This window comes from Manihot esculenta, chromosome 9 (genome assembly GCF_001659605.2).
Source record: "Manihot esculenta cultivar AM560-2 chromosome 9, M.esculenta_v8, whole genome shotgun sequence".
Taxonomy (NCBI): Eukaryota; Viridiplantae; Streptophyta; class Magnoliopsida; order Malpighiales; family Euphorbiaceae; genus Manihot; species Manihot esculenta.
This window is the reverse complement of record NC_035169.2, coordinates 12,151,717-12,178,692: the sequence shown is the minus strand read 5'-3', so window position 1 is coordinate 12,178,692 and position 26,976 is coordinate 12,151,717. Positions and strand designations below refer to the sequence as shown.

General features: G+C 37.0%; 3 protein-coding genes and 1 pseudogene across 4 annotated transcripts; 3 read left to right on the top strand and 1 right to left on the bottom strand.

Moving 5' to 3' along the window:
• The first annotated feature begins 395 nt into the window (after positions 1-395).
• LOC110623641 lies at positions 396-1,967 on the top strand. Its single transcript, XM_021768641.2, has 4 exons — positions 396-706; positions 792-915; positions 1,015-1,328; positions 1,425-1,967. Exons 1-4 carry the CDS (start codon positions 672-674, stop codon positions 1,672-1,674), a joined length of 723 nt encoding a protein of 240 aa, XP_021624333.1. The 5' UTR covers positions 396-671; the 3' UTR covers positions 1,675-1,967.
• Positions 1,968-3,508: 1,541 nt separating this feature from the next.
• On the top strand, positions 3,509-4,701 carry LOC110623220 (probable protein phosphatase 2C 38). Its single transcript, XM_021768148.1, has 3 exons — positions 3,509-3,788; positions 4,003-4,370; positions 4,465-4,701. Exons 1-3 carry the CDS (start codon positions 3,509-3,511, stop codon positions 4,699-4,701), a joined length of 885 nt encoding a protein of 294 aa, XP_021623840.1.
• A 1,317-nt stretch (positions 4,702-6,018) lies between these two features.
• LOC110622726 (protein MODIFIER OF SNC1 11) lies at positions 6,019-9,215 on the bottom strand. 2 transcript variants are annotated; one of them, XM_021767328.2, is made up of 6 exons: positions 8,753-9,215; positions 8,112-8,174; positions 7,898-8,017; positions 7,720-7,777; positions 7,547-7,614; positions 6,019-7,405 (listed from the first exon to the last, which is right to left on the bottom strand). In XM_021767328.2, the coding sequence occupies exons 1-5, from the start codon at positions 9,079-9,081 to the stop codon at positions 7,573-7,575; spliced, it is 612 nt and encodes a 203-aa protein (XP_021623020.1). In that variant the 5' UTR covers positions 9,082-9,215; the 3' UTR covers positions 6,019-7,405; positions 7,547-7,572. The 2 variants fall into 2 exon arrangements, with proteins under 2 accessions (XP_021623020.1, XP_021623021.1); XM_021767329.2 differs by having other exon boundaries at positions 7,547-7,611.
• Positions 9,216-14,826: 5,611 nt separating this feature from the next.
• LOC110623219 lies at positions 14,827-26,567 on the top strand (annotated as a pseudogene).
• The last annotated feature ends 409 nt before the right edge of the window (positions 26,568-26,976 follow it).

Here is a 26,976-nt window from a genome sequence, read left to right as displayed (position 1 = left end):
AATTCCATTTTTTCTTGGTTTCAATTTCTGTAGAATTTTGATTTTAATTAAATTTAATCATTGAAATTTTTTAAGGAAAAAATAATTTTACTAAACTAATTTGATTCATTAATCAATTATAAATAAAATTAATTAGATTTGGAATCAAAGGGTAGCCATGCCTAGGAGACCTCACCTGCCAGCTGCTCCTACATTGGTCACCTTGTTATGTGTTGTTGCCTGCCAATATAAATGCTACTTTATTCTACTTATATTGACCATCAGATTTCATTTATTCTTAAATTAAATGTTCTTTTTTTTTCTAAAAAAAACGTTTTTTCTTTATATTATATTGCATATACTATGTAATGGAGCCATACTATCAAAAATAATGACACTGGTTTTTTCTTTATATGAAACAAAGTTGTTAGAATAGTAATAATTTGTATAGCAAATGAAGAAAGCAAGGATATCTACATCCTTCTATTTGCAGCAACTTAATTATTAGTCTTCCTAAACAAAGTTTTCTTTCTTCATGAAAATTTTTACAATTTTAGATTGGATAAAAAAAAAAACAAAAAAAATCAGAAACAGTGGTAAGGTGGAGGTGGGTCTTCCCTTCTCTTTCTCTCTTCTGCAGTTTTGGTCCTTGCTTATTATTAAGCTCATCAAGCTGCTATAAGAAAAAAAAAATGACAACTACTGCAAAGGAAGACAAAAGCTGGAGGTGGGTTCTTCTTAAATCTGCCTTCTTTTTCTTTCCCTTCCATCTTGTTTCTCACATTGTGATCTGGGTCATCTCTCGGTGACAGTGTCAAGAAGAAAATGGAAGGAGATGATAGCTTGAGGACTTTAGAATGTCTAAGAGGAAGATTGCTTGCAGAGAGACAAGCTTCAAGGGCTGCTAAAGAGGAAGCACAACTCATGGGTAATAAGGTCTGTTCTTTTTCCTCTACTGGGTACTAATTCATCGATGTTACGAAGCATGTATCTACAGTGTACTGATTTATGATGTCTCTGATTTCTTTTTTACAGTTAATAGAGCTGGAGAATAAACTCAGAGAAGAGACGAAGCTGAGGGAAAAAGCTGAAAATAAGCTTAAATTTTTGAAGAAGAAGCTCGAGTCTTTGAAAAGTTCTACCGCATTAGAGGGATTAGATCAGTCAGGTTCATATGAGAATTGTGGGTCTTCTTGCACATCATCTGCTAGCACTTCGGGCCCCAAAGGCTTTGAAGATATGAAGGAGAATTCAAGCATTCGAGATACTTCAGATTCCAACTCTGATCCTCATCTCAAAGATTCTCCCCTTCACAAATCTAGCTACCACTGCCCTCTAAATTCTCAGAGGTAACCCAAATTCAACCTGCAATGATCTCTTTTATTAAACTCATATTTGCATGATGGGATTTGTTTAATCCAAGTGTAGATGAATTGTATATTCAGCTATCCAAAGTTAGAAGCTGGTATGGAGAGAAATGGAAGAACAAGGGAGAGTGATAATGAAGATTATGTGGATAACTCATTGGCATTAGTTCCTGTGAGTGCGAGTACTATGGCAGAACCCACCAAGAGCAGTGAGTTGAAGATAATGAACAGAAGCATTAGTGAAGTTCTTGATGCTTTAAGGCATGCCAGAGAAAGCATACAAAGCTCAATCGAGAGAAGAAAAATGATTAGAGTTGGGCCATTTTGAATGATGCATTCGGGTTAAGCAGTAATGGTGTTAGTTATAGATAACACACATAGCAGAAAGGCTCACTGACGTATTGTTTTTGCTATAAAAGCAAATGGCCAAACAAAGATTAGGGGCATGGGTTATAAAGCTATGTGATTGTGATGATAAAGATTAATGAGCATGTGAAGTGGGGAATTCTGAATTCTTGGAAGCTTTGCTGTCTAGAATAGATCATGATGTTTTAACCTGGGTCCCAACTTTGTTGTTTACTCTTTGATTGAAACTTTGATTAATCAGTTTAGATTGATGATGCCCATTATACGAGGCCTTTTTCAATTCATTTGGGCTGAAACCAAATCAAACCACCATAGCCAGGAATTGCAGGTCCATGTTGTGGATTGGGCCCTGGGAGACACGGTCAATCTGTATTAAAGCTCTTAATGCTCTTTTTCCTCCAATTCCAGTGAGATATATCATCTATGTGGTATATATGCACGTGCATGTATATACGTCACACAAATTTCTCCATATAATATAGCAGTTGCCTGCTGATGATATCCATCGACTGAGAGACCAGACGTACACCAACTGATATCTATTGTCTTCTTGTAACCATCCAATAAAATATACATTAATATCGGTGATGCTTGTCTCTCTCTGTCTCTCTTTTTCTGGGGAGTATTTTGATGGTGGGTTGTGGCAGATGACATATGAAATGAACTGATAATGAAGTTGCCCTGTTGCAGACCAAGTTGGTGGGAGCATATGTATTAGCAGAAAGCAGTTTCAATATGCATGTACCCACCAGTCTCTCTACTGTACCCTGTTTGTCTCTCATGAATCATGATCCTGTTATGGAGAATAGACCCCTTCTCTTTTCCCTTTTCTTTTTTCTCTTTTTCTTGTAATAATTATGACACAGGAGAACAAGACCCATCTTTAGCTCCATGCAACAAGAATGTACTTTGAACACGAATGAATTCCAATTGTAAAACATTCAAAAGAATATCATAATATCATCAGAGCTAAAACTTATTGATATATAAAGTTCATCAAATAACGATGAGGGTTGCTTTGGTTTTTTTATTTAGCTTGTCCCAAATGCTTCTGCTTATTTAGAATTTCATATTTTAGCTCTGTCTGACGACTGAGGATGGCAATCTATCCTTAGAGCCAATATATGGGTTAAGGTCTAATTATTTTTCAAATGCAATTCAAGAAAGAGGATAACTGTAACAGAGAGCAGAAGTTGCCTAAATAATGGGTTATTTTAAACCCTCGAATGGGAAACCATAGAAACCCCACTAGGCCACAACCGCAAAAGACAGAGCAACAAGAGAACAACAATGTCAGGCATTTTATTTTAAAATCTCTATTTCCCATCCTTGGATCTCATCTGATAATACATGTAAAGATCTTCTGCCTAAAAACTCCAAACCCTTGTCTTATCCATTGCTCCCATTGATCTCTCTGATCTCAGACCAGACTCTGTCAATACCAATTCCGTGTTTTCTTTTAAAGCTAAGCCTGTTTCTTCAAAACAAACGTGCTCTACACTTATTCAAGGTACATACCACCAGCACGCCTCCATGTTCTCTGAACTCGCATAAAAGCCATTGCTTTCTTGTCCCAATGTACAACTTTTCAGTTCATTTAGCCCATACCCTTTTGGTCTCTTTTCTGCATTGTACTTACCGATGCTTCCGGTTCAAGTGACTAATAGCTTCACTTTTCAGTTCATTGAATTTTAAGATTGGTTTCTATGCACATTTCCGTTGCTGGATATTTTGGATAAATATAAATATATACGTTATATCCCAATCTTGTAGTAGCTTGTTGTGATCACTTGACAATGGTTAAAACATGTTGGAGAACTCGTATTGACGATGATGCCAGTGGAAAAGCTGAAGGATTGATGTGGCACAAGGACTTGGGAAACCATCTTTATGGAGAGTTCTCAATGGCTGTTATTCAAGCCAACAATTTATTGGAGGATCATTGTCAGCTTGAATCAGGGCCTTTGAGCTCCAGCAATTCAGGGCCCTATGGAACTTTTATTGGCGTATATGATGGACATGCAGGAACTGAGGCTTCAAGGTTTATCAGTCACAATCTTTTCTCCAATTTCAAGGGTATGTTTCAGCTTCAATCCGCTATGTTACTGCTGAAGCTAATTCTGTTGTTTGCTATGTTCTAAATTCTAAGAGCTTGCATACAACCTCAGCATGTAACTTCTCTATTTATCTTTTCATCTGGACTAATGCATAGTTGGTGCTCTGATTCCTGAACAAATTTGCTACACTTTGATGATGTTATAGCTAATAACTTCGTTACTTTATGGTGCAGCATTGGTGTCTGAGCATCATGAGATATCAGAAAATGTTATAAATAAGGCTTTTTCAGCAACAGAAGAGGACTTTCTGTGTCTTGTGAAAAAACAGTGGCTCAGTAGACCCCAAATAGCATCAGTGGGATCTTGCTGTCTGGTGGGAGTTGTATGCAATGGACAGTTGTATATTGCGAATGCTGGAGACTCTCGCGTAGCTTTAGGAAGAGCAGAACCAGGAATCCGGAGAGTTAAAGCCATACAATTATCTAGGGAGCACAATGCAAATATAGAATCTGTTAGAAATGAACTTCGATCTCTACATCCTGATGATTCCCAGATTGTTGTCTTGAAGCACAAAGTCTGGCGTGTCAAAGGCATCATACAGGTAAATTTCCATTCCGAGAGCACAAAAGACATCTATGTGGTGTTTGTATCAAATTGATCAACCATTTTGGTTTCTTGATGTATTATCATTGCAGGTTTCAAGATCCATTGGGGATGCCTATCTTAAAAGGACAGAATTCAACAGAGAGCCTCTGCAGTCCAAGTACAGATTAGCTGAACCTTTCCACAAGCTAATCCTTGGCTCAGAGCCATCCATCTTAGTCCACAAACTCCAACCAGAAGATCAGTTCCTCATATTTGCTTCTGATGGTTTATGCATCTCAGCAACCAAGAAGCTGTCGAAACTCTGCAAAATTTCCCTCGCAATGTAATTTCTCTTCCTCACTTCCATGTTCTGTAAAGTAGATTAAATTACCTAAGCTATTGTTGAGTGAATAGTATAAACATACGACACTACCCAGGTTATTAACATCAATTGTAACAACCTCAAGACCTCTACCACCATGGATTTTTCTTTGCTGCTTTTTATGTCTAAATGACATTAATTTTTATCCTGGTCTAAGCAAGAATAATAATGGTATGACATATTTACTGTGTCCAGCCATTAACCAAAGCATGTTTTGATTTCAATGCAGGGAGTCGCCAAGAGACTCGTTAAAGCAGCACTCAAGGTAGCAGCAAAAAAATAGGCAAATGAGATATTCAGATCTGAAAAAAATCAATCCAGGCGTGAGGAGACATTTCCATGATGATATAACAGTTGTGGTGGTGTTCATAAGTTCAAAAATGATCAAAGGATGCTCGTCCAATAATTATCTATTTTCAATTCGAGGAGTCCCCAAGCCCAACTGACTTGTAGTCTTTAAGTTAATACAAGATGCGTTGGTTCTCTTGGGAACTCGAACAAGAGTTGTTAGAATGTTCACCCAACAAAGATTGTTTCTTCTGACCTTTTCCATTAAACCCCACGCAGAGAGCAAAGAATGATTCGGGTGCAAAAATTGGATGCCACAACAAAGATTACATGCACGGTGCTCAGATGCACCATAATGAAAAATTCTTAACAGTACTTTGCAATTTGAAGATGCCAAGAGGAAATAGTGAATTGATACATGCTTCATAAATGTAATGATAGCCCAGTATCTGTGTCTTTATAGATAAAAGTCAACGAAATTTCTGAGAAATTCATCTTGTTTTTGTACTTGTCAACTGGATTTTCAAAACCCAAAACCAAAAAAACACTTCCCAAGATTTTTTTTTTAATTTACAAAAGAATTCATTTAAAAAAATAGTATGAAAAATTCATTTAAATTATTCTCTTAAAAATTCATTTAGACAAGCTTACCAAAGCACTGAAAAGTATTTGCCCAACTGAAACTATGAAAACTTAGCAGCATACAAATTCAGAATTCCTGTAACACGCTCAAGATTTTAATTAGCTCCCCGCAATGAATTCTACTGGCTAAACAACATTTGTCTTATCTCCGACTTCAGCTCATAAAATGCACCAACCCAGGTGCTACAATGATGCTACTCCCCAACTATTAAAATAGTATTAAAACATAAAAACATCCAATTTTAATTTCACAGCTGAGCAACATATCAAGAGAATGTAGAATATTTATATGTATATGCACAAGACAACTACGTAACAAAAACACAAGTTCTACCAATCAGAATCCCTGTACTTCCATCCCAAAATATCTTACTTCTATAAAAGCATGAAATACTGCGTTCAATATTTAATAACAAAGCACTTCAAACCAAAATACTAAAAATTACACAGGTAAATAATGATCCTGCATTACCAAAGTATTCTCTGTTCCCAAAACCCTACCTTTGAAGCTACAATTTACTGTTGAGGCCAAAAGGAAATCAAGACCACCTTTGTAATGTTTACTACTCTCAAAATACCAACTAGGAATATCAGAACTTCTGAGGCAATAAATTACACATCGTCAAATTCGTATCCCATATCTCAACTGATGATCAATAGTTAGCACAAAAAGTTCATTTTGTTGACAGCTTTAAGTATATTCAACCCATGTCAAACATGCCATTTCCAAACAAGTACCTCATGATCAAGCTTCTAACAATAGTAGTTAAGTAACGTGCATTTTCATACCAAGTGACTATTATTTTGATTCCATGAAAACACAGAAGCATCTACTAGAGTTAAAACAACCTCACCCAATTCATGATTAGTAAATTATATCTTCTACTCCAATGCCAAAGTTTGATATAGAAAAGATAAATAAACAAAACAAAAGAGACTTCTGAAACAAATGTAAGGCTAAAGTCAAGTTGACCTAGGACAAAAACTACATGCATGCTTTGTATATCTCATGAATGCATTTCTAATGTTTGCTGCACCAGTAGGGTTCTAAGATGGCTATGGTCTTATATTTTCAACTTCTACTATTTACAACTCCAAGTTCTTGTTACGAAGGAATTTGCAAGCTCAATTACCCATTCTATCATTAAATAGGAAATTTACAAGTCATCCCCTATTTCCTAATTAACACACACAAAACAAAAATCAAAAAACAAAAAAGCAAAATCAAAAACAAAAACAAAGCAAGTCATCCCCAGTTACCAAGGAATTTGCAAGCCCAACATTTGAAATATCAAGTTGATAGTGCTACTTAATACTGATGTTTTCTGATGGATCATGAAAGTGCAACTATATATAAGAATGAGACGCAGGTCACATGTCATTGTGACAGGAGTTGTAAAATGAGAACAAGCAACCATTAAATATTTTGTGCAAATTTTGGGGCTTGATGAAGACACATAATTAATTAGTGAAAACACAGAATTTCTGATATTTCTAGCATATTTTAAGATATGTTAACAAACAAAGGTGGTTGTTGATCACTTTAGGCCTCATTAAGTAAATTGATATGTGATGCATCTGAAACCTGGAAAAATTCCTCCTTGTATCACAAAAATATTGTCCTATGCCCTGTAGACAATTATCTATCTAACAATGAATGCTGCTGCATCGGAGTTCATGCCGGAAAATAAAGATAGTGATGGAAGCCACTGAGGGAAACATTAGTTAGAATGCCAGACCTGCCCAGGATACACCAGAGTAAATTAATACAAGAATAAAGCAGTATTTTATCAAATGCAACAGTCCATTGTGCAAGAATTATCCAAGTAAAACCATAATAGGTGCAAAAATGTCAATGGCAACCATATAATAAACAGTACCTAATACTTAAGTAGGCCCTCTCTTTTCAGGATCCTCCACCAGCCTTGCCTGCAATAGCTGCCTTCTGCTATAGAAACACAAGAAAAATTCAATCACAAAATAATACATTTACAGAGAGTCTTTCAACTATCCATATGATATGCAGCAATAATTTCTTAAGAAAGGACCTTACAGGCTCAATATTTCCCTTGCCATTCATTGACAGAGAATTTGACGAAGGTTGTGAAAATCTGGAAAAATGAGAGTAACATTAGCTCCCACTCTCAACCATTTCAGATTGTAAACCACACAGCATTTAATGATAAAAAGTCACACAAAATGAGAAAACGGAGTATAAAGTTCATATAAACCTGATATCTCTTGCTTTCCTTTTCTCTTCTTCCTGTGTATCTGCCTTAGAAATTGGTGCAAATCTCTCAAGTCGAGCTTTTTTCTTTGCGTCCTCATCAGCGGTCACAGGAAGTCCAAACCTATAAAACAACAGAAAAAGATTACTAACAACCCGCTTCAAGAGTAATTAGCAAAGTTGCTGCAATTCAATTTCTAAAGCATGTGATCAAAGACCTTTCTGCTCTAGCCTTCTTCTTCAACTGCTCCGATGTCTTTAATGCGACCCCAGTGCCAAACCTGCAAGAAGTAAGTTTTGCATAGGATAGGTTTAGTCAATGAATTCAAGCTGTATATGCGTATTTCAAGAGTGAGGAGGGTGTGAAGTGAGGTGAGGTGTAATTGGAAAAAAATTTGACAAAAGCCAAAAACACACACCCATATATGCACACTGCTCAATAATACAAGATGATTCATGTGATTCGCCTACGTCTAAAGACTCGTTATTGCTTTGCAGAACTAAAAATGGAATAATGAGAAACCATTTGCTCACCTGCTACCCTAACCACCTCTAGACTAATGCCCAAGCAATCAGAAGCAAAATTACAATTTAACAAATAAAAATAACAAGGAGCCATATAGGTGCTATATGAATTACTGCGTTAGTATTACCTACAGCAGAAGCACAAGTAACAAAAATAGCAACATTCGATAGACAAAAATAACATCCACCGTTGCAGAGCTACTGAAATTCTGATGCCTGATAGTTAATGTGTGTGCGCGCGAGCCCAAGGTAAATTAGTTTGATTAGATTATCCTCAAACCTACCATATTAACCAAAAAATTAACTACGAGAAATCGGAAAAGATCTCAGATACCTTTCAGCTCGAGAATTGCGTTTCTCTTCCTCAGACAACTGAACAGTGATTCCAAAGCGCTCGGCGCGCCGGATCTTCTTTTCTGTGTCAGAAACTGGGGCGGTATCCCCTGAACGCGAGCTAACTGATGTACCCTTGCTGCTCTTCGAATCCTCGCCGTCCTTCTTAAGAGCGTTTGCGTCTGAATTAACGGCGGATGGGGAGGTGATGGTGGAATCCTCGACACGATCTGGCTTGGCGAGGGGAGGGACTGTATCGTTTAGGGTTTTGCCAGGATTGTCTTGGAGAGGACTGGTGGCAGTGGCGAGATTCTCCGTATTGGCGGCCATTTCTAGGGTGAAGATGATAATGGAGAGTTCGAGAGCGGTAGGTTTGGAAGGCGTGGGGGAAGAATATGGGGTGATTTAGGACTTTTATCGCGAGACAAGGAAAAGGAGACTTTAGACGGTCTAATTACTATAGGAAAACCAAAGTCCAGTGATTATATATAATCGCTCTCTGATTAGCGGTCGAAGCCCACTGATTGGGCAGAAAGATTGAAACCGGATTCTGATTAAGCTTATCAAAATTAATTTAAAATAAATAATAATAATTTATTGATAATTGATTTGATTTATATCAAAATTATTTTTTTAAAAGAAAATCAAATAATTTACATAACTAATTATTTAATAAAAATTTTAATTAATTGTAATCCTTAATTTATGAAATCAGCTGTTTCAACTCGAATTGGGCCACAAATCATGTTTCTTTTTCTTTCTCATTAATTATTTTTGAGAAACGAAAAACCTGCAAATTTGGTCACAGGTCTCATCAATCATTGAACATCATCTCCCAAAGGAGTTACTATGAGGAACCCTTAACCAGAACAGGAACAAGACCCTTATCCAAATGCACGTACCACTAGTCTAGGAGCTTAGAAGAAATTATCAGGACTCGAAATGGAGACACGTCACTCTTGATCTGGTCTTGGATAGCTCCAATCACTGATACATGTACAACTTAAGAAGGTGACACCTAGCAAGAACAGGTTCCAATTTAGCCACATGCGTCTATGTGAAAAGGATTAAAGAAGCCAACAGAAATGGAATTAATTAAAGAAGAAAAAATAAAAATAGAGAAGAGGAGTTCATAATCGAAAGCTTTCTCAATGTTTCTTTTTCTACTGCCCTGCTCTGTTTAATAGAGTGGATATATATACAAGTATATCTGTTAGGATTATAGCTATTCTAATGCCTATTCTAACGCAATTTTGACTTTACAAACGTAACCATATAATATACTTTACACCCCCCTCTCAAGTTGGAGTGGGTGAAAAATCAACCAATCCAAGCTTGCACACAAAAGTCTGAGAGAGTTGAGAAGACAAAGGCTTTGTGAACACATCAGCGAGCTGTAAGGAACTTGGCAAATAAGGGGTACTAATAAAACCTGTTTGTAATTGTGCCCGAACCACATGACAATTGATATCGATGTGTTTGTGCGCTCATGAAAAACAGGGTTAGCCGCAATATGAATTGCTGATGTGTTATCACAATGTAATGGAATTGGAGTAGGAACAATAATGTGAAAATCTTTAAGGAGAACAGCCACTGAACCTCACAAACAGTTGAAGCCATAGCACGATACTCAGATTCGGTAGATGACCGGCTGACAGTGGATTGTTTCTTGGACTTCCATGACACCAATGAAGTACCCAAAAATATACAATACCCGGTAATGGATCGCCTAGAATCCATACAAGATGCCCAGTCGGCATCGAAGAAAGCCTGAAGCTTAAGATCATTGGAGGCAGGAAGAAATAACCCCTTGAAACGAGTACCATATAAGTATCGTACTACTGCCAACGCTGCCTTAAAATGCTGGTGATGAGGAGTTTGCATAAATTGGCTCAACTGTTGAACAGCGTAGCTAATGTCCGGTCTTGTAAGGGACAAATATAACAATCTGCCAATTAGACGCTTGTAACACTCTGGGTCAGGCAAAGGTTTGCCCATGTCTGAACTGATTTTGAGCCCTTGAACATAAGGACTAGAAGTTGGTTTAGCATCCTGTAAACCTGTGTCAGCAACAATATCTTTTATAAACTTATGCTGAGTCAACAACATCCCTTCCGGTGATCTAGCTATCTCAATACCCAAAAAATACTTGGCATGCCCAAGATCTTTAATAGTGAATTTGTCATGCAAATAAGTCTTTAATTCAGCAATCAAATCAACTGAAGGACCAGAAATCAGGCAATCATCAACATAAACCAAGACAGCTAAGAATGTATGACCTTGACCACGAGTAAACAAACAGTGATCAAAAGAAGATTGATGAAATCCCTTAGTTAATAAGCTCGCAGTTAATTCCTTGTTCCATTGTCTGCCAGCCTGCTTTAACCCATAAAGAGAACGTTGTAATTTACAAACTTGCCTTGGTTTGGCCGTCTCATATCCCGGAGGTACCTGCATATAAATATATGCATCTATAGAGCCATGTAAGTATGCATTATTTATATCAAGCTGATGCACCGGCCAAGCAGATGCAGTTGCAATAGTCAACAAAACTCGAACCGTAACAAGCTTTGCAACAGGGGAAAATGTCTGGTTGTAATCCAGACCAAGGAGTTGATTGTACCCCTTAACAACTAGCCGAGCCTTGTACCTCTCGATACTGCCATCTGCAGTATACTTCACCCTGTATATCCACTTACAACCAATAGGGGTAACATTAGAAGGCAAATCAGTAAGCACCCATGCATTATTTTGCTCTAATGCAGTTAATTCTTTATTCATGGCAATTACCCAATTATTGTTATTTTTAGCTTGATTATAAATGCAAGGCTCAATAACTTTAGATATCTGTGCAACAAAAGATAAATGTGAAGAAGAAAAATGGATGTTGGAGTGGGTTTGGGAATCAGTAACAAAATCATCTAGCCAAGATGGAGGTTTCCGTTGTCTTGTACCTCGTCTAATCACAGACTGCTGAACATGGGACAAATCTGTTGTTGGACATTCAACTATTTCAATCAAGATATCTGCTGATGTATTCAGCTGAGGTTGCTGTGCACTATCTTCATCAAGTATATGCTGCTGTTCTTGTTGTTGCGCAAAATCTGTGTCTGATGTATGTGGCTAGTCAAGTTGCTGTACAAAATCATTGTTGGGTGAAGAGCTAGGAAAGGTAAAGTGGATGTCTGTGTCTGAAATACATTTAGGCAAAGAAAAATCAGTAACACTTTCGGGTTTTGTATGATGAAAGGGAAATACAGATTCGGCAAACACAACATCACATGAACTGATAATGGTCTTTGTAATCAGGTTGTACAACTTGTATGCCTTTTGGTGTGGAGCATAACCAAGCAAAACACATGATGACGCTCTTGGATCAAATTTCAGTTTGTGAGGTAAGGTATTGGTAGCAAAACACAAGCAGCCGATAGTACGAAAATAACTGTAATCCACCGGCTGCCCATGCAATCGCTCATAAGGTGTTTGCCAGTTCAGGTTTTCAAAAGGTAATCTGTTGGTAATATGGGTGGCGGTTAACAGCAACTCGGACCAGAATTTGTGGGGTAATTTGGATTGATGCAACAAGGCTCGAGCTATGTTTACTAATGACTGGTGTTTCCGTTCAACTACACCATTCTGCTGTGGAGTATAAACACAAGATCGCTGATGTAATGTTCCATTTTCTTGAAAGAAAGAACTACAGGTAGTGTTCAAGAATTCGGTGCCGTTGTCTGTTCTCACAACTTTAACCCTCTTAGCATAATGAGTGAACACATAATGGAAAAAATTTTTCAAGGTTGAAAATACTTGCTCTTTACTTTTCAACATGTAAGTCCAACAAAACCGACTAAAATCATCTATGATAGTCAACATATAAACAACATTTGTGATAGATTTCAAATGGTAAGGACCCCATAAATCAACATGAAGGAGATCGAACGCTTCCTTAGTAGAAATTCGACTAGTTGAAAAAGGAATTCTAGTTTGTTTTGCAATAGGACAAACAGAACAAATCAAGTCTGCATAATCACATTTGGAAATACCAGCAACGTGCTTTAATCGTTTATGAGCAACATGTCCTAATCTAGCATGCCAAAGCATAGCTAAATGTCTATCATGTTCATTATAACCAGCAACAGAAAAACAACTTATTTGCTTATTAAAAGAATCTCTAGTCACAAAATAAAGGTCTTCGATAACTCTTCCTTCTCCCAAAACCTCCTCAGTCTGTAAATCCTAGAACAAACAATGTTCAGGGAATGAGTGCACTGAAAAATGACAGGTCCGGGTGAGTAAGCTAACGGATAACAAGTTGCAGCTAAAAGAGGGAACATACAGGACATTGTACAAAATTATGCTATCATTCAATTTGATATTTCCTATATGTGTGACCTTTCTGGTGGTTTTATCGGGTAAACGGATTGTTTTGGGTGGATTTAGCTGAACAACTTGATCAAAAAAGGACAATTTAGGTGTGATGCACCAGAATCAATTATCCAGTTATCCTTGCAATTAAAATCAATACCAGTAATAATAGAATTGAGTAATGTACCTGCGAAATTCACGTTGCGAACGTCCTCTGCAGCAGGATCAGGAAATCCTCCTTTGGCTCGTAGGAACTTTTGAAACTCTTGCTGAATATAGTCTGTCACTGCGTTGTCCTGAACATCACTACTTTTCTGACTCGAAACATGCTGCTGCAGTGGAGAATCTGAGACGGCAACTTGTGCAACATTATTTGCACTATAATATTTTCTCACATCGACTCCCCTTTTCTTCTGCATTTCGATAAACCAGCCGGGATACCCATTAATCTGAAAACAATCTTCTATAGTATGCCCCCCAATTTTGCACTTGGTGCAATACTCCTTTTTCTTATCCTCTTTCCTGCGATAAAAACTGTATCGGTTATTATTCCTGGAACTGCTGGTATTATCTGAGTAATTGTTGTGACCCCTTCGTGCCATCATAACAACAGCAGTCTCAGTGGATGTGGCATTGTTGGTTTGCACTTCTCTCTGCTTTTCTACGCTCATAACCATAGAATAAGCCTTATTAATCGAAGGTAGAGGACTCTGCAATAACACCTGATTCTTCACATTATCATATTCATCACTTAAGCCCATCAGAAACTGCATAAGCCGTCTATTATTGTCATAATCTGAAATCGCAGTACCAGTCTCACAGTAAACTGGTAAAGGGGCTAAGCACAATAACTCATCCCACTTCTTCTTGAGCTTCGTATAATACTCAGTCACAGATTCGTCTCCTTGTTTATAACCAGCAATGTCTCTCTCAATTTGGTAGATCATAGGACCATTACTTTCACCATAACGCTGTTTGAGTTCATCCCAAAGGGCTTTTGCACTTTTTGAAAAAATGAAAGCATCAGAGATGTCTTTCGACATAGCATTGAGTAACCAAGATACAACCATGCTGTCCGCAGTTGCCCATTTCTCATAATCATCGGAATCAGGTTCTGGGGCTTTGATTGTCCCATTCACAAACCCTAATTTTTTCTTAGCCCTTAAGGCTATTTGCACAGCTCTGCTCCAGGAGATGTAATTCAGGCCTTTCAAAGGAACACTGACAAGGCTAAATCCGGGGGCTTCAGAACTGTGAATTTGATATGGATCGGTCTCATTGCTTTTGGTGGTAATAGCAGCGAGAATCTTCGCCAAATCATTTGGAGACATCATCGTCTCAAATCTCAACAAATCTCTCAAGGAGATATAATTAATTGAATACAAGAGTAATTGGCTCTGATACCATGAAAAGGATCAAAGAAGCCAACAGAGATGGAACTAATTAAAGAAGGAAAAATAAAAATAGAGAAGAGGAGCCCATAATCGAAAGCTTCCTCAATGTTTCTTTTTCTACTGCCCTGCTCTGTTTATTAGAGTGGATATATATACAAGTATATCTGTTAGGATTATAGCTATTCTAATGTCTATTCTAACGCAATTTTGACTTTACAAACGTAACCATATAATATACTTTACACTATGACTTTCGTTTCACTTGCTGGAGCTCCCACCATTTCATCGTGGTTGTCCCTCTTGGTCAAGTGTAGCGATGGCGACCGAGTAGAGATTGCGAATTTACTTATCAGATATATATACTATGCATATAGTTATTATATTATTCTAATTTTCTCTTCTTGTTTATATAGGAAGAGGAACTCTCAAGAGTTTCTGCCTCCATCTCTCAATTCTACTTCTATCCGTCCTCCTCTCTTTTATGGAACTACCAGGTTTTTTTTTCAACTCCTTCCCTTTTATATTTCTCATTACGTTTTTTGATTTTATATTCTCTTTGCCAATGTTTAAGGCTGAAGTTTTTCTTGCAAGGTTGTACATAAGTTACACAAGCCCATCGCTCAGCGCGCTTGGATTACAAGGAATTACAAGGTTTTAATATGTGATTATTCGTTTTACTTTTCTAAACTTCTCTTCCTGGATCTGCAACTTTTTAACATGTTTTCTTTGGGTGCAGGGACTACAAGAGAGGATTGTTTTAGTTGCTATGGACCTAGAAAAAAAGCCTGTTTGGTACAAAGAGGTGTATTCTGAAGAAAATGTGATACCCTCATATCCAACTAAAATTTTCAGATAACTCTTGCGAGTCCTGATGATTCTGTTGGTTGCTACAGGTGAAGGCACTGGAACATGACAACAAAGTTATAGTGGAAAGTCTTAATGTAATCAATTACATCGACAAGAACTTTGAAGGGCCTTCTCTTTTTCCTAATGTAATTAATTGGGTCATACTTCTATCTATGCCTCACGAGCATTTTTTGAGTCAGCATGAGAGTTTTTGCAAATAAACAATATTGCAAGATCCTGGAAGAAGAGAATTTGGAGAGGAATTGCTATCTTACTCTGAAACATTCAATGCTATCATGTATAACTCATTTAAAGGAGAAATAGTAAGAGAAGCAAGTAAGATTAATAATTTTTGTTTTCAATGTTATTAACTTGTGCAGTAACTAAGACTGATTACTAAAATTGTGTGATATCAGATCCTGCTTTTGATGTATTAGAAGCTGCCTTCAGTAAATTCGATGATGGACCATTTTCCTTGGCTACTTCAGTTTAGTAAGTGGGATTTCACTGTCTTTTCAATCACAGAAGCTTTTTTTATGAGCAGCTTAATGCTTTTGAGTTTATTCTAGTGCAGTGGTTATCAGCTATCACAATGCATGCTCAAAATATTATAAAAATTATGCCATTGCAGGTGGATATGGCATATATCCCATTTGTAGAAAGAGCCAATATATTCTTATCTCAAGTATGGAAGTATGAAATCACGAAAGGCAGGCCTAAACTAGCATCATGGATAAAGGTGTCTAGAAGGTATGTAGAAGTTAAAAGACCTTATTTTAGCTAGCTGAATTAAAGTTTCAGAAGGTTCGAGAAGAAGATTAGCTGGCAAGAATTAACAATTAGTAAACTCTTATAACTAAAAAGAAGCTGATTGGTTGAGTTGAGTGGCAGTTATTTGAGATGTGTAAATAGTAGTAATCAAACAATAAGAATATATCTTCTTCTTCCATATTAATTCTTGGTTATTTTCTAGGAGCACTTTTTTATTCATGGTATCAGAGCTTTGAGAAAAATCAATAAAAGTAGCTGCAAGTTCTAAAACTGAAAGCCTAATAGCAGTAAATGCTTAAATGCTACAAATGATCCCAATCTCTTAAACGATCCTCTACAATTGCAGAATTCAAATAATCCTGGTCTGAATCTGGTGAGTGCTTCTTTACCCGATGATAACTATCTTTTATGAAGTAGAGTTGTAATCTTAGCCTTAAAAGCTAAGAATAAATTTAGTTTCATACTAGAAAGATTGAAATACCTTATGTCGACTCACCTACGTATGAGAGAGTTGACATTATGATAGCATTATGGATCTTGAATTCCATTTTGAAAGAAATTGTTGAAGCTTTTATTTACACAACCTTTCATTTACACAGCCTGTGCTAAGGATCTATGGAAAGAATTGAAGCAACACTTTGGCTAGAGCAATGGCCCATTATTCTTTCAGATCAAAAGGAATATATGTTATTTTACTGAGAAAAATATATCCTTGATTGCTTACTTTACAAAACTAAATAATAAAGAAAATATGGGATGAAATGTTTTGTTTATGTCCATTTCTTGTTTCCATAATATTGTAATTGTGGAGCATTTAAATATGTAGCTATTTTAGATAATGATGAAAAACTCGTACAGTAAAATAACAGATATCCTGATTGGTATAAAGAGAAAAAAAAATCAAACAATAAGTAAATGTTGTAAGTTCAATGCCTGAAGCTACTGATTCATCTCTAGATTTTTACTTCAAGCAATTCATATGATAATTGGGCAAGCAATCTATCTAATCTGGTTTAGCAGGAATTTATGAAGCTAATGAAGGGAAAGGTACTTATGACAGAGGCGTTTAATGCAAACACAATATATTTTGCAGGTCAATCATTCTCTCTTATTAGCATGTTGCCTTGGATTATGGATACAGGAGCCACAAATCATATGTGATCAAATCCATACCTGTTTGATGAAATCACACCCTTGAGAAAAAGAAATCACTACATTTTCTTGATGGAATTTGTCAATTTATTACTCACAAAGGTCATGTTACATTATTCAATAAAATAAAATTCAAAGATGTATTTTACATTCCCAATTTTAAATATATACTGATAGAATTTGTCAATTTATTACTCACAAAGGTCATGTTACATTATTCAATAAAATAAATAAAACTCAAAAATGTATTTCACATTTTCAATTTTAAATGTAACCTGTTATCTGTCAGTACTTTAACTAAATTGACTCATATAACAGTGATATTTTTCCATGATAAGTGTGAAATACAGGATATGCATAGTTGCATAGTAATAAAGTCATAGTTGTGGGAAAAACATGGGCTGGACTATACTACCTTGAATTAAAAGTGGTACCTACTTTAAGATAATTTGGAGATCAAAATGTTACTACAACATGTTAAAATCAGAGAATAATGTAATATGGCAGTACACATTGGGTCATGTCTTTAACTCTAAAATGAAGCGCTTATCTGTACTTGGTTACAATAAAATAACGTACTATACATATACATGTACTATTTAGTCTTTATTAAAGCAACACATAGTTTCTTTTTTAATTAGCACTTCAATTTGAGAAGAGGTTTTTGATCAGATTCATATTGATATATGGGGCCATATAGAATACTTTCAATCACTGATGTTATGTTTAAGATAACTATTATTGATTACCGTAGCAAGTACACCTGGATGTACATGATAGCAAGCAGGACAAAAATTTCATCTGTGCTATTATATTTTTTTATCATGATCAAAACGCAATTTTAAAAGAATACCAAGAAGATAAGGACAAACAATGAAATGCAATTTCAAAAGAATACCAAAAAAATAAGGACAGACAATGAAATTGAGTTTCTTAACAAAAAATGCTATAAATTCTTCTCAGAATGAGAAATCATCCATTAAAAATCATGTGTATATAGCTCCAACAGAATGACATTATAGAAAGAAAGCACAGACATCTCTTACAAGTTGCAAGATCAATTATGTTTTAAGCAAATCTTTTCAAGCAATTTTGGTCAGAAGCACTCCTCACAGCAACTTATATCATTAACAAACTATCCACCGAAGTATTGAGCTGGAAAACACCCTATATTGTGCTATTTCAAAATGAATCTAACTATTATTTCAAAATAATTGGTTGTCTATGCTATACAACAAATCTTGCCTCTACCAAAATCAAATTTGACCAAAGAACCACTCTATGTATTCTGTTGGGATATGCCCTCTAATATAAAGTCTACAAATTATATAACCTACTCACCAAGACAATTTTCAATTCTAGTAATGTTATCTTTCATAAAACAGTGTTTCTTTATCTGAAAAATCGAAATTCAGATCCCTAGAACCTTCAGTATCATTACCATTATTTTCAGATTTAGCAGATCTTTCTGATCCACTAGAACCTGAAATTATGAGCCAAGGAAACAATAGAGAACCTTTCTACATAGATGATTCCAGTAATGATGATAACATCCATTCAACAGGTGATAACCAAAATTAACAAACAAGCAACAATGATATATCTCTTCTCAGAAATAATTCACTTGTTTATCAAGTACTAAGAAGGAGTATGAGAAGCACCACCAAACCAGCCTGGTTAAAGGATTTTGTAGCAACTACAAAGCATGAAGAGATGTCTCCTCACACTCAACAACTCGACTATATTACTGCTACATTATTTCTAGGTACTTCATTCAATTTTTCTTTCACATTTAATCCTTCTTACTTACCCTTTGTGGCCAAAGTATTCGAAATATCATAACCTAACACTTATAAGCATACTATACTTGACAAAAATTGAATAATTGCTATGCAAAATGAATTAAATACATTAGAAGCTAACCATACCTAGTAGATCACCAACCTACCCCAGGGAAAGAAGGCAGTTGGCTGCAAATGGGTATACAAAGTCAAATATTTACCAGATGGCTCTTAGACAGATATAAGGACAGGTTAGTAGCCAAAGGATATAATCAACTTTGAAGATTGGATTACACAGAAAGTTTCTCACTCGTGGCTAAGCTAGTAACAGTGAGGATCTTATTAACTATTATAGCAGCAAAAGAATGACCATTGCATCAGTTGGTTACATAGATGAGAAATTATACATGGAACTTCCTGAAGGCTACACAAAGGGATCTCCTGGCGAAGTCTGTAAATTACAAAAGTCACTTTGTGGATTAAAGCAAGTTGGAAAGCAATGGAACAAAAAGTTCACTGAGTTTTTGGATTCAGCCAATCATCACATGATCATTGCTTGTTCACCAAGGGGTCAAATGAAAACTTTCTTATAGTACTTGTCTATGTTGATGATGTGTTACTAACAAATGTATCGGATGAGCTAATCTTGCAAGTATAATTATTCTTGAATGATATGTTCACCATTAAAGATATGGGGTATACAAAGTTCTTCTTAGGACTTGAAATAACATGATTTGAGGAAGGATTATACTTGAACTAAAGGAAGTACATTCTGGACATAATACAATATGTTGGAATAACAAAAGTAAAACAACCTTCTCATCCATGATAAAAGGCTGCAAATTTTCTCTAGGAGATAAGGCCAGACATCACTTATTTTGTTCAGTAGTTAAGTAACACATGCAAACTCTATGTCAAGGACCTCTAAATGCAGCACTTCATGTTCTCAAAGGTTGCTCTTCCAAAGGACTTTTTTTTTCAGCCAGAAATTCCGTACAGTGTATAGTGATATAGATTGGGCCGCAGTCCAACTATAAAAGAATCATTGACAGGTTATTGCATCTTTCTTAGTTCCTCACTGATTTCTTGAAAGTCAAAAAAACAATCAATTGTGAGTCGATTCTCAGCAGAAGTCGAGTATAGGAGCATGGCAAGTACAGTGTGTGAATTGCAATGTCCAACCATAAAAAAGTCATTGACAGGTTATTACATCTTTCTTGGTTCCTCACTGGTTTCTTGGAAGTCAAAGAAACAATCAATTGGAAGTCGATTCTCAGCAGAAGCCGAGTATATGAGCATGGCAAGTACAGTGTGTGAATTGCAATGGATTTGTTACATATTTCAAGATTTTCAATTAAAAATTTTGCTATCTATTTTCCTCAAATGCGACAATAAAGCTGTTTTACACATAGCAGCCAATCCAGTCTTTCACGAACGTACAAAACACAAATATAGATTGTTATATCATTAAAAGCAAATTTAATACTGGCTTTATCTCAATCTCACATATTTTCTCTAAACTCCAGTTAGCACATCTGTTCACCGAGCCTCTATATCAACATGTTTCTCATTCCTATTATCCAAAATGGGTTGGTTGATTTATTTACCACTTCATCTTGAGGGGCTATTGATCAGTCCAAATTTAGACCATTTTATCATGATACTATTGATGTTAGTTTACACTTTTTCTGCCTAATTTTGTGGTTTTTGTAACGACCCCAAAATGGACCGTCACCAGCGCTAGGATTCAGGTCGGATTAAGGCCGCTAGAACCCGTAACAAGCCTGCTATACTCTCTGTGTACCTGTAAATCTCATACATGATCATACACTTTCTGTGAAAATAAAAACTCTTTTCTGAACCAAGGCTTAACCTGTGCATGCACTATCTCTGTACTCTGTACTCTGTACTCTGTCCCCCTAACTAGAGCTTACTCTAGATGGATTAACTCATACCTGTTAAGCCTGGTTTTTCACATACTCAGTAAAACATATACATATACAGATCATGTACATAATAATAGATTTACAACACAAACTCCTAAGTCAAGCACATCTGTAACTGAAAACATAACTATTACATCTCTTTAACATTACATGTCCACTCTACACTATTACTTTCATGCTATGAGTTATGCATGTACCTTATTGATATGTGATGTTTGTGTGCTAAAGTGCTATCTTTTGTGTTGTTTTCCAGAGAGTAAAGATGAGAGGAACTCGTCGATCAGCTCGATTGACTGGAGTCCCACCAGAGAGTGAGAGAACAGCTGCTCGTCCTCCTGCATTGCCAAGGGCAAGGTCTCAGAGATCTAGCAGGGAAGGTACGTCAATAGACCCTAGAAGGTCTGTAGACGAGAGCAGAAGAGGTACAGCTAGGGGAGAAAGATCAGAGGAAAGGAGGGAAGCTATGGAGATGGATCAGTCTAGAGATGACAGTAGGGGTATAGGCAGATTTGAGGAAGGTATGGGAGAGTCGCAGGGAGGTGCTGAGACCTCAGGTTTTGGCTATCCAGAGTATCCGATGGGAGGTATGTCGGAGTACTCTAGTTTTGTCCCATATCCTCCTTACATGCCATATATGCCTTATCCTCCGTACTATCCACCATATCCTATGTATCCATCATCCCCTACCCATCCAAGTGCAGCACACCCAGAGCCAAATGAACCAGTACCACCACCAGAACCAGTAGCCCCTGTTGTTGACAGACATCAACCTAGCTCATCTGGAGGTAAGGTACACATGACAGAGTACTTGAAATTGGATGCTCCTAAATATAACACGGGAGATGATCCATTTGAATACCTCATATCAGTTAGGATGATAACGAGTGAATTGGGAGCTGATGATAGTAGGGCCATTGAGATGGCAGGGTTTACACTTAAATGCAAGAAGGCCAGAGAATGGTTCAAGAATTATGTGGAACCCAGGATGAACAGTATGTCTTGGGGAGAGTTCGCCAATGAATTTGCAGGGTGGGCTTTTCCTGACAGTTCTAGGGAGATGAAAGTAAAAGAGTTCGAACAATTGCGACAAACAGATGAAATGAGTGTTGATGACTTCACAGATAAGTTCCTGGATTTGCTTCAGTATGTGGGTCAAGCCTATGATACTGATCAGAAGAAGGCAAGGAGATATACTATGAGAGTTTCACCTCAGCAAGTGAAAGAAACGGTGCTCTTACCGCTTCAACCGACTGAGGGCCATTTATAGGTGGCTGGCCAGACCACCTTCGGCGGCCACACGTGAAACCGAAAGCCATGCATGTTCGGCGGCCGAACCTCAACTTCGGCGGCCGAACCTGGCTTTTCTGCCTTGGTTCATTTCACCCAAAAACTCATTTCCTTATGCATGAAACCGATGAACATATCAAAACATTTAAGAAAAACATAAATCGAACCCTTCTAGAGACTTCCGACATCCCGGATCTCACTGGAAAGCAGAATTCCGATGCCGGACTCCAGCCGGGTATTACAGTTTTGATATTATTTTGCAGAAAATGGTGTGAAGAGGTAATTTGGAGAAAATGCCCTTAAAACTGCCTACAAAGGAGAGCAAGTATGCCAAGTTGCATCTGAAGAGGAGATAAACAAGGAAAGTAATTTGAAATTCAAATTTCAAATCTCCAAGAGCATTCAAAATTCAAGATTCAGCTTATTAAGAAAAGTGCTAAATAAGGAAAGTGGCAAATAAGGAAAGTGGCAAATAAGGAAAGTGCAGTCAGCGGAGCAATTTGAAATTCAAATCTTCAAGAATCCCTTTCCTTATTGAGGAAGCCAAATCTCAAGAAGATGCACATTCAAAATTTGAAATTCAAAATTTGAAATTCAAAATTCAACTTGTAAAGGAAGCCAAAGAAGACATACTTGCCTCCCAAGTCTTGCACATTCAAAATTCAAAATTCAAAAGAGAGGCTCCATCTCATTAATGTGCATTGGGCGGTAAGGCAGCACTTGGGCAGCAAGGAGACCAACTTGGGCAGCAATAAGAAGCTAGGACAACACATAAAGCTATATAAGCATCTCTTCAAGGCTGCCGCACATCTCCTCTCTCTTCACTCTTCAATCCGGCGCACCATCTCTTGCACAAGACAATGCTTCGGCCACCTCTTCTCTTCTTCTACCTTTCTTTATTTTTTGATTTTGTTTCAGCTATGAGTGGCTGAAACCTTTATTTCTAGTTGAAGATTGGTTGATACTTTAGTTGTTTTATGGATTGGGAGATCTGAACATATATTGTTCACCTTTTGTTTTTCAATATTCATGCTTAATTTCATTGTTGCTTTGTTATTTTGATCAATGTGGCCAGTTGATTCTTGATTGCAAGGTAATAATTTGTTAGTTTGAAGAGTTTGAATAGTTTTAAATCCGTAATTGTTTGGATTGTTCAAACACAGGTAACTCTTGGTGTAAAAACTAAGGAAATTGCATGATTTAGCGATATCCTCATGCGTTTGGGTAGCTAGAATTAGATCTCTCTATTTCTTTATGCAATTGACAGTTGTTAGATGCATAAGGCCCAAGGACGTTCCTTGGCAACTTGTTGATTAGTGATTGGTTAGAGGACATTCCCTAATTAATTTATGCTTAAGGAGAGATATGGTGGTGAGAAGCGTCTTCCATCTCCATAACTAATTTATTGAATCAAACAAAGGAACCTAAGTATCAATGATCAATCCCAACAACTGAAGTGGATCAAATTCTTCAACTAGAGCTTTTCTCATATTTGAATTCCTTTACTTTAATTATTTGCTTTACTTTATTGCTTTCATTATTAGTTTAATTAAATCAATCTCAAAAGCCCCCTTTATTTTACTTTCAGTCTATTTACTTTCAGTTTATTTACTTTCAGTTTATTTTCTTGGTCTTGTTAAAGAAAATAGGTAAGTATTAATTTCCTGTGGATTCAATCCTTTTGTTACTATCCGCAGTTATAAAATTGTTAATAACTAAAAAGGTTATTTTTGACCGGCTTCAACAACTGCATAGTCAGCTGTAGAAGTTAAAAACTATTTATTTTAGCTAGCTGAATTAAAATTTCAAAAGGCTCGAACTGGCAAGAATTAGTTAGATTATTAATAAACTCTTATAACTAAAAAGAAGTTGATTAGTTAAGCTGCTAAAGTAGTTATCTTTGTCATACCCGGCTAGACTCCGGCATCGAAATTTCTACCGTCCGGCGGAATCTCGGATGTCGGAACTCTCTAGAAGGGTAAGAACATGTTTTTCTAAAATGTTTTACATGTTTTCAAGGTTTTAAGCAAGAAAGAATTGAGTTTTGAAAGAAAAAGGATAAAGGAGAAAAATCCAGGTTCGGCCGCCGAACCTCATGTTCGACCGCCGAACTTGGTGGAGTTGCGGAGGCACTTTTGGCTTCCGAAGGTGGTCTGGCCAGCCACCTATAAAAGGCCCCCTGTCCAAAAATGGGCGAGTTTTCTCTCTCTATTCTCGGGCAAGGTGAGTCTCCGCCACCCCTTTGATGATTTTGTGTTTTCTCCTCAAATCCTACAAGTTTTTAACAAGTTTTTGCTTGGTTTTGAAGTTTTTAAGCAAAGATCAAAGTTTGGAAGCTTGAAGACCTCCGGAACTCATTTTCCCCAAATCTCCAAGTTGGGTCACGTTTTCTCTCGATCTTCAAGAGGTAAGCGTCAATCCTCGCCTCCTTCGATGTCTTAAGTAAGTTTTATGAAGGTTTATGGGGTAGAAATGCATGTTTAGGTTAGTTGTAAAAATGTTAGGGTTTATGTAGATTTGAAGATAAATGTATGTAATGTGATGTTATGTTGTTGTTTGTTGGGGTTTAGGCTAGTTTTATGCCCCTTTATGCTTGAAAATGAGTTTATGCATATTGTGGAATAGCTAAATGCATGTTTGGAAGTTTTGGGAGGCAAATTGTGCATAAGGGCTGAGTTATGCCACTTCTGGAAGAACTCAGGTTCGGCAGCCGAAGGCACTTTCGACCGCCGAACCTGCCTGTGGAGGCAAGCTTTTGGCTGTCGAACCTTGCCCCCAAAAGTTGGACTTTTGGCTCTGGAAGGGACTTTCGGCCGCCGAAGGTGCCGCCGAAAGTAGCTGAGTTTCGGCTCTGGAGGGACTTTCGGCCGCCCAACCTGCCACCGAAAGTGCCCTGTTCAGCCTTCCTTTCCATGTTTTGTGATGTTTTAGGGGGGGTTTTGGGGAGATGTTTAGGGTTATGTTAGTGTATGTTTGGTTCCTCATTTGAGTCCACCCGTGTAGGTTCGGACCCGAGGAACCGAGGACTCCAGCAGTGAGGCAGCTGCTTCAGAGTCAGTTTAAAGTCAGCCAGAGGTGAGTAGAACTAACTAATCTTTTATTTTAAGAAATCAAACGTTTTAAGCATGTTCATGCATCATGATGTATAATAGGTTGATTGCATTAGAACTCATGAATATGCCGCATTGCATTATTCATTGTGGGTGTGGATGGACAACAGGACGACTCACTAGCCCTCCAGATTTTTATTGTATGTAACAGAAGTCCTGAGGAGTCCCACCGAGGGCCGGGCACAGAGCTTATTGTATGTAACAGAAGTCCTGAGGAGCTCCTTCGAGGGCCGGGCACAGAGTGGAGGGAATTTTGGGTCAGTCCATCCGTGATGTGAATTAATTGTGTTGTGACGCATTCCATGAAGCATGTTTTATATAATGTATTATTGTTCTGCTCACTGGGCTTTTTAGCTCACCCCCTCCCTTAACCCCCAGGCTTGCAGGTCAGAGTCGGATCAGGAAGTGAGCAAGGGTAAAGAGGTTGTTTATGTAATAATTTAGTGTGGACATGATTTGTAAATGTTATAAAGTGTAATGTAATGTAAAGATATGAGTATAGTATTGTGCTTGGCCCTATGGTCTGTTGTAATCCCTTTTATACATGATCTATTTTTATTAAAGTTTTAATGACATTGATGTTGAACCAAGCTCGTCTTAAGAATTGTTGATCCAACTAGAGCATTTGATGAGAGCTCTAGTATGGGGTTTATATGTTACAGGTACTATGTATGTGAGATAGGCTTGGTATATGGAAAATTTTAATTTTTATGTAAATGTTTGATCATGTATGGGATTTTATCAGGTACACAGGTTGCATGTTAGGCTTGCTGCGGGTCCCGGCGACCTTAAGTCGATCTGGACCCTAGCGCCGGTAGCGGTCCGGTCTCCGGGTCGTTACAATCTCAGCCGTAGCAAAAGTAGCAAAACTATTACACGCAAACTTGTTTAATTTTAAAAACCTTATCTTGCTTTTAAAATTAATTTACAGGAAGTGGACAAGATAGATGTGTATAAACAAATAGAGAGTGATCCTAAAGAGATTATTGAATTTACAAGAAGCAGCTGTTGGTACTCTTATTCTGGTTGGTGTAGATATTAATATATATATATATAACACGCCTGAGAATTTTTTTTTTTTAGGCTTAATCCTTTTCTTCTATTTATTCTTCATTGCTTGCAGGTCCAACAATGAGCATGTCAATATTTATCATTTACTTGTGAAACACATATAACTACTATTACTTTTCCATTTTTGTATGGAATGTATTTTAATATATTTAATAAATATTAGTGTTTATTCATTCGCCTGTACTATAGAGAAAACAATGGTAGATCCTAAGGATATGCTTTATCTCTCTTCATTGATGAGTGTAGAGTCATGTTCTGCAAATAATTCTGAAATGAATCAAATTACTTCAGCAGGCTTCATTGAGAATATTTTGCTTTTATTGTTGTATTTGAGAGATGGTTGTGGCATTTTGTGGTTTTACCATATGGTTTATGGTATATTTATTGAATCCAACTAAACTGGCGACTTGCTAGACTTTAAATCAGTCTGATTTTTTTATAGTAATTTCTACCCGCCGAAAACTTAATCTGGTTATGTATGTGGTTTATATGCCAAGAAGAA

Excerpts from the sequence above, each read along its gene's own strand:
- LOC110623641 (XM_021768641.2), top strand. The coding sequence starts at position 672 with ATGACAACTACTGCAAAGGAAGACAAAAGCTGGAG. Across the intron at positions 707-791 it reads AAGGAAGACAAAAGCTGGAG|TGTCAAGAAGAAAATGGAAG; the intron begins GTGGGTTCTTCT and ends TCTCGGTGACAG. Across the intron at positions 916-1,014 it reads CACAACTCATGGGTAATAAG|TTAATAGAGCTGGAGAATAA; the intron begins GTCTGTTCTTTT and ends TCTTTTTTACAG.
- LOC110623220 (XM_021768148.1), top strand. The coding sequence starts at position 3,509 with ATGGTTAAAACATGTTGGAGAACTCGTATTGACGATGATGCCAGTGGA. Across the intron at positions 3,789-4,002 it reads TCTTTTCTCCAATTTCAAGG|CATTGGTGTCTGAGCATCAT; the intron begins GTATGTTTCAGC and ends TTTATGGTGCAG. Across the intron at positions 4,371-4,464 it reads GTGTCAAAGGCATCATACAG|GTTTCAAGATCCATTGGGGA; the intron begins GTAAATTTCCAT and ends TTATCATTGCAG.
- LOC110622726 (XM_021767328.2), bottom strand. The coding sequence starts at position 9,081 with ATGGCCGCCAATACGGAGAATCTCGCCACTGCCACCAGTCCTCTCCAA. Across the intron at positions 8,175-8,752 it reads CGCAATTCTCGAGCTGAAAG|GTTTGGCACTGGGGTCGCAT; the intron begins GTATCTGAGATC and ends TACTTCTTGCAG. Across the intron at positions 7,615-7,719 it reads GCAAGGGAAATATTGAGCCT|CAGAAGGCAGCTATTGCAGG; the intron begins GTAAGGTCCTTT and ends GTGTTTCTATAG.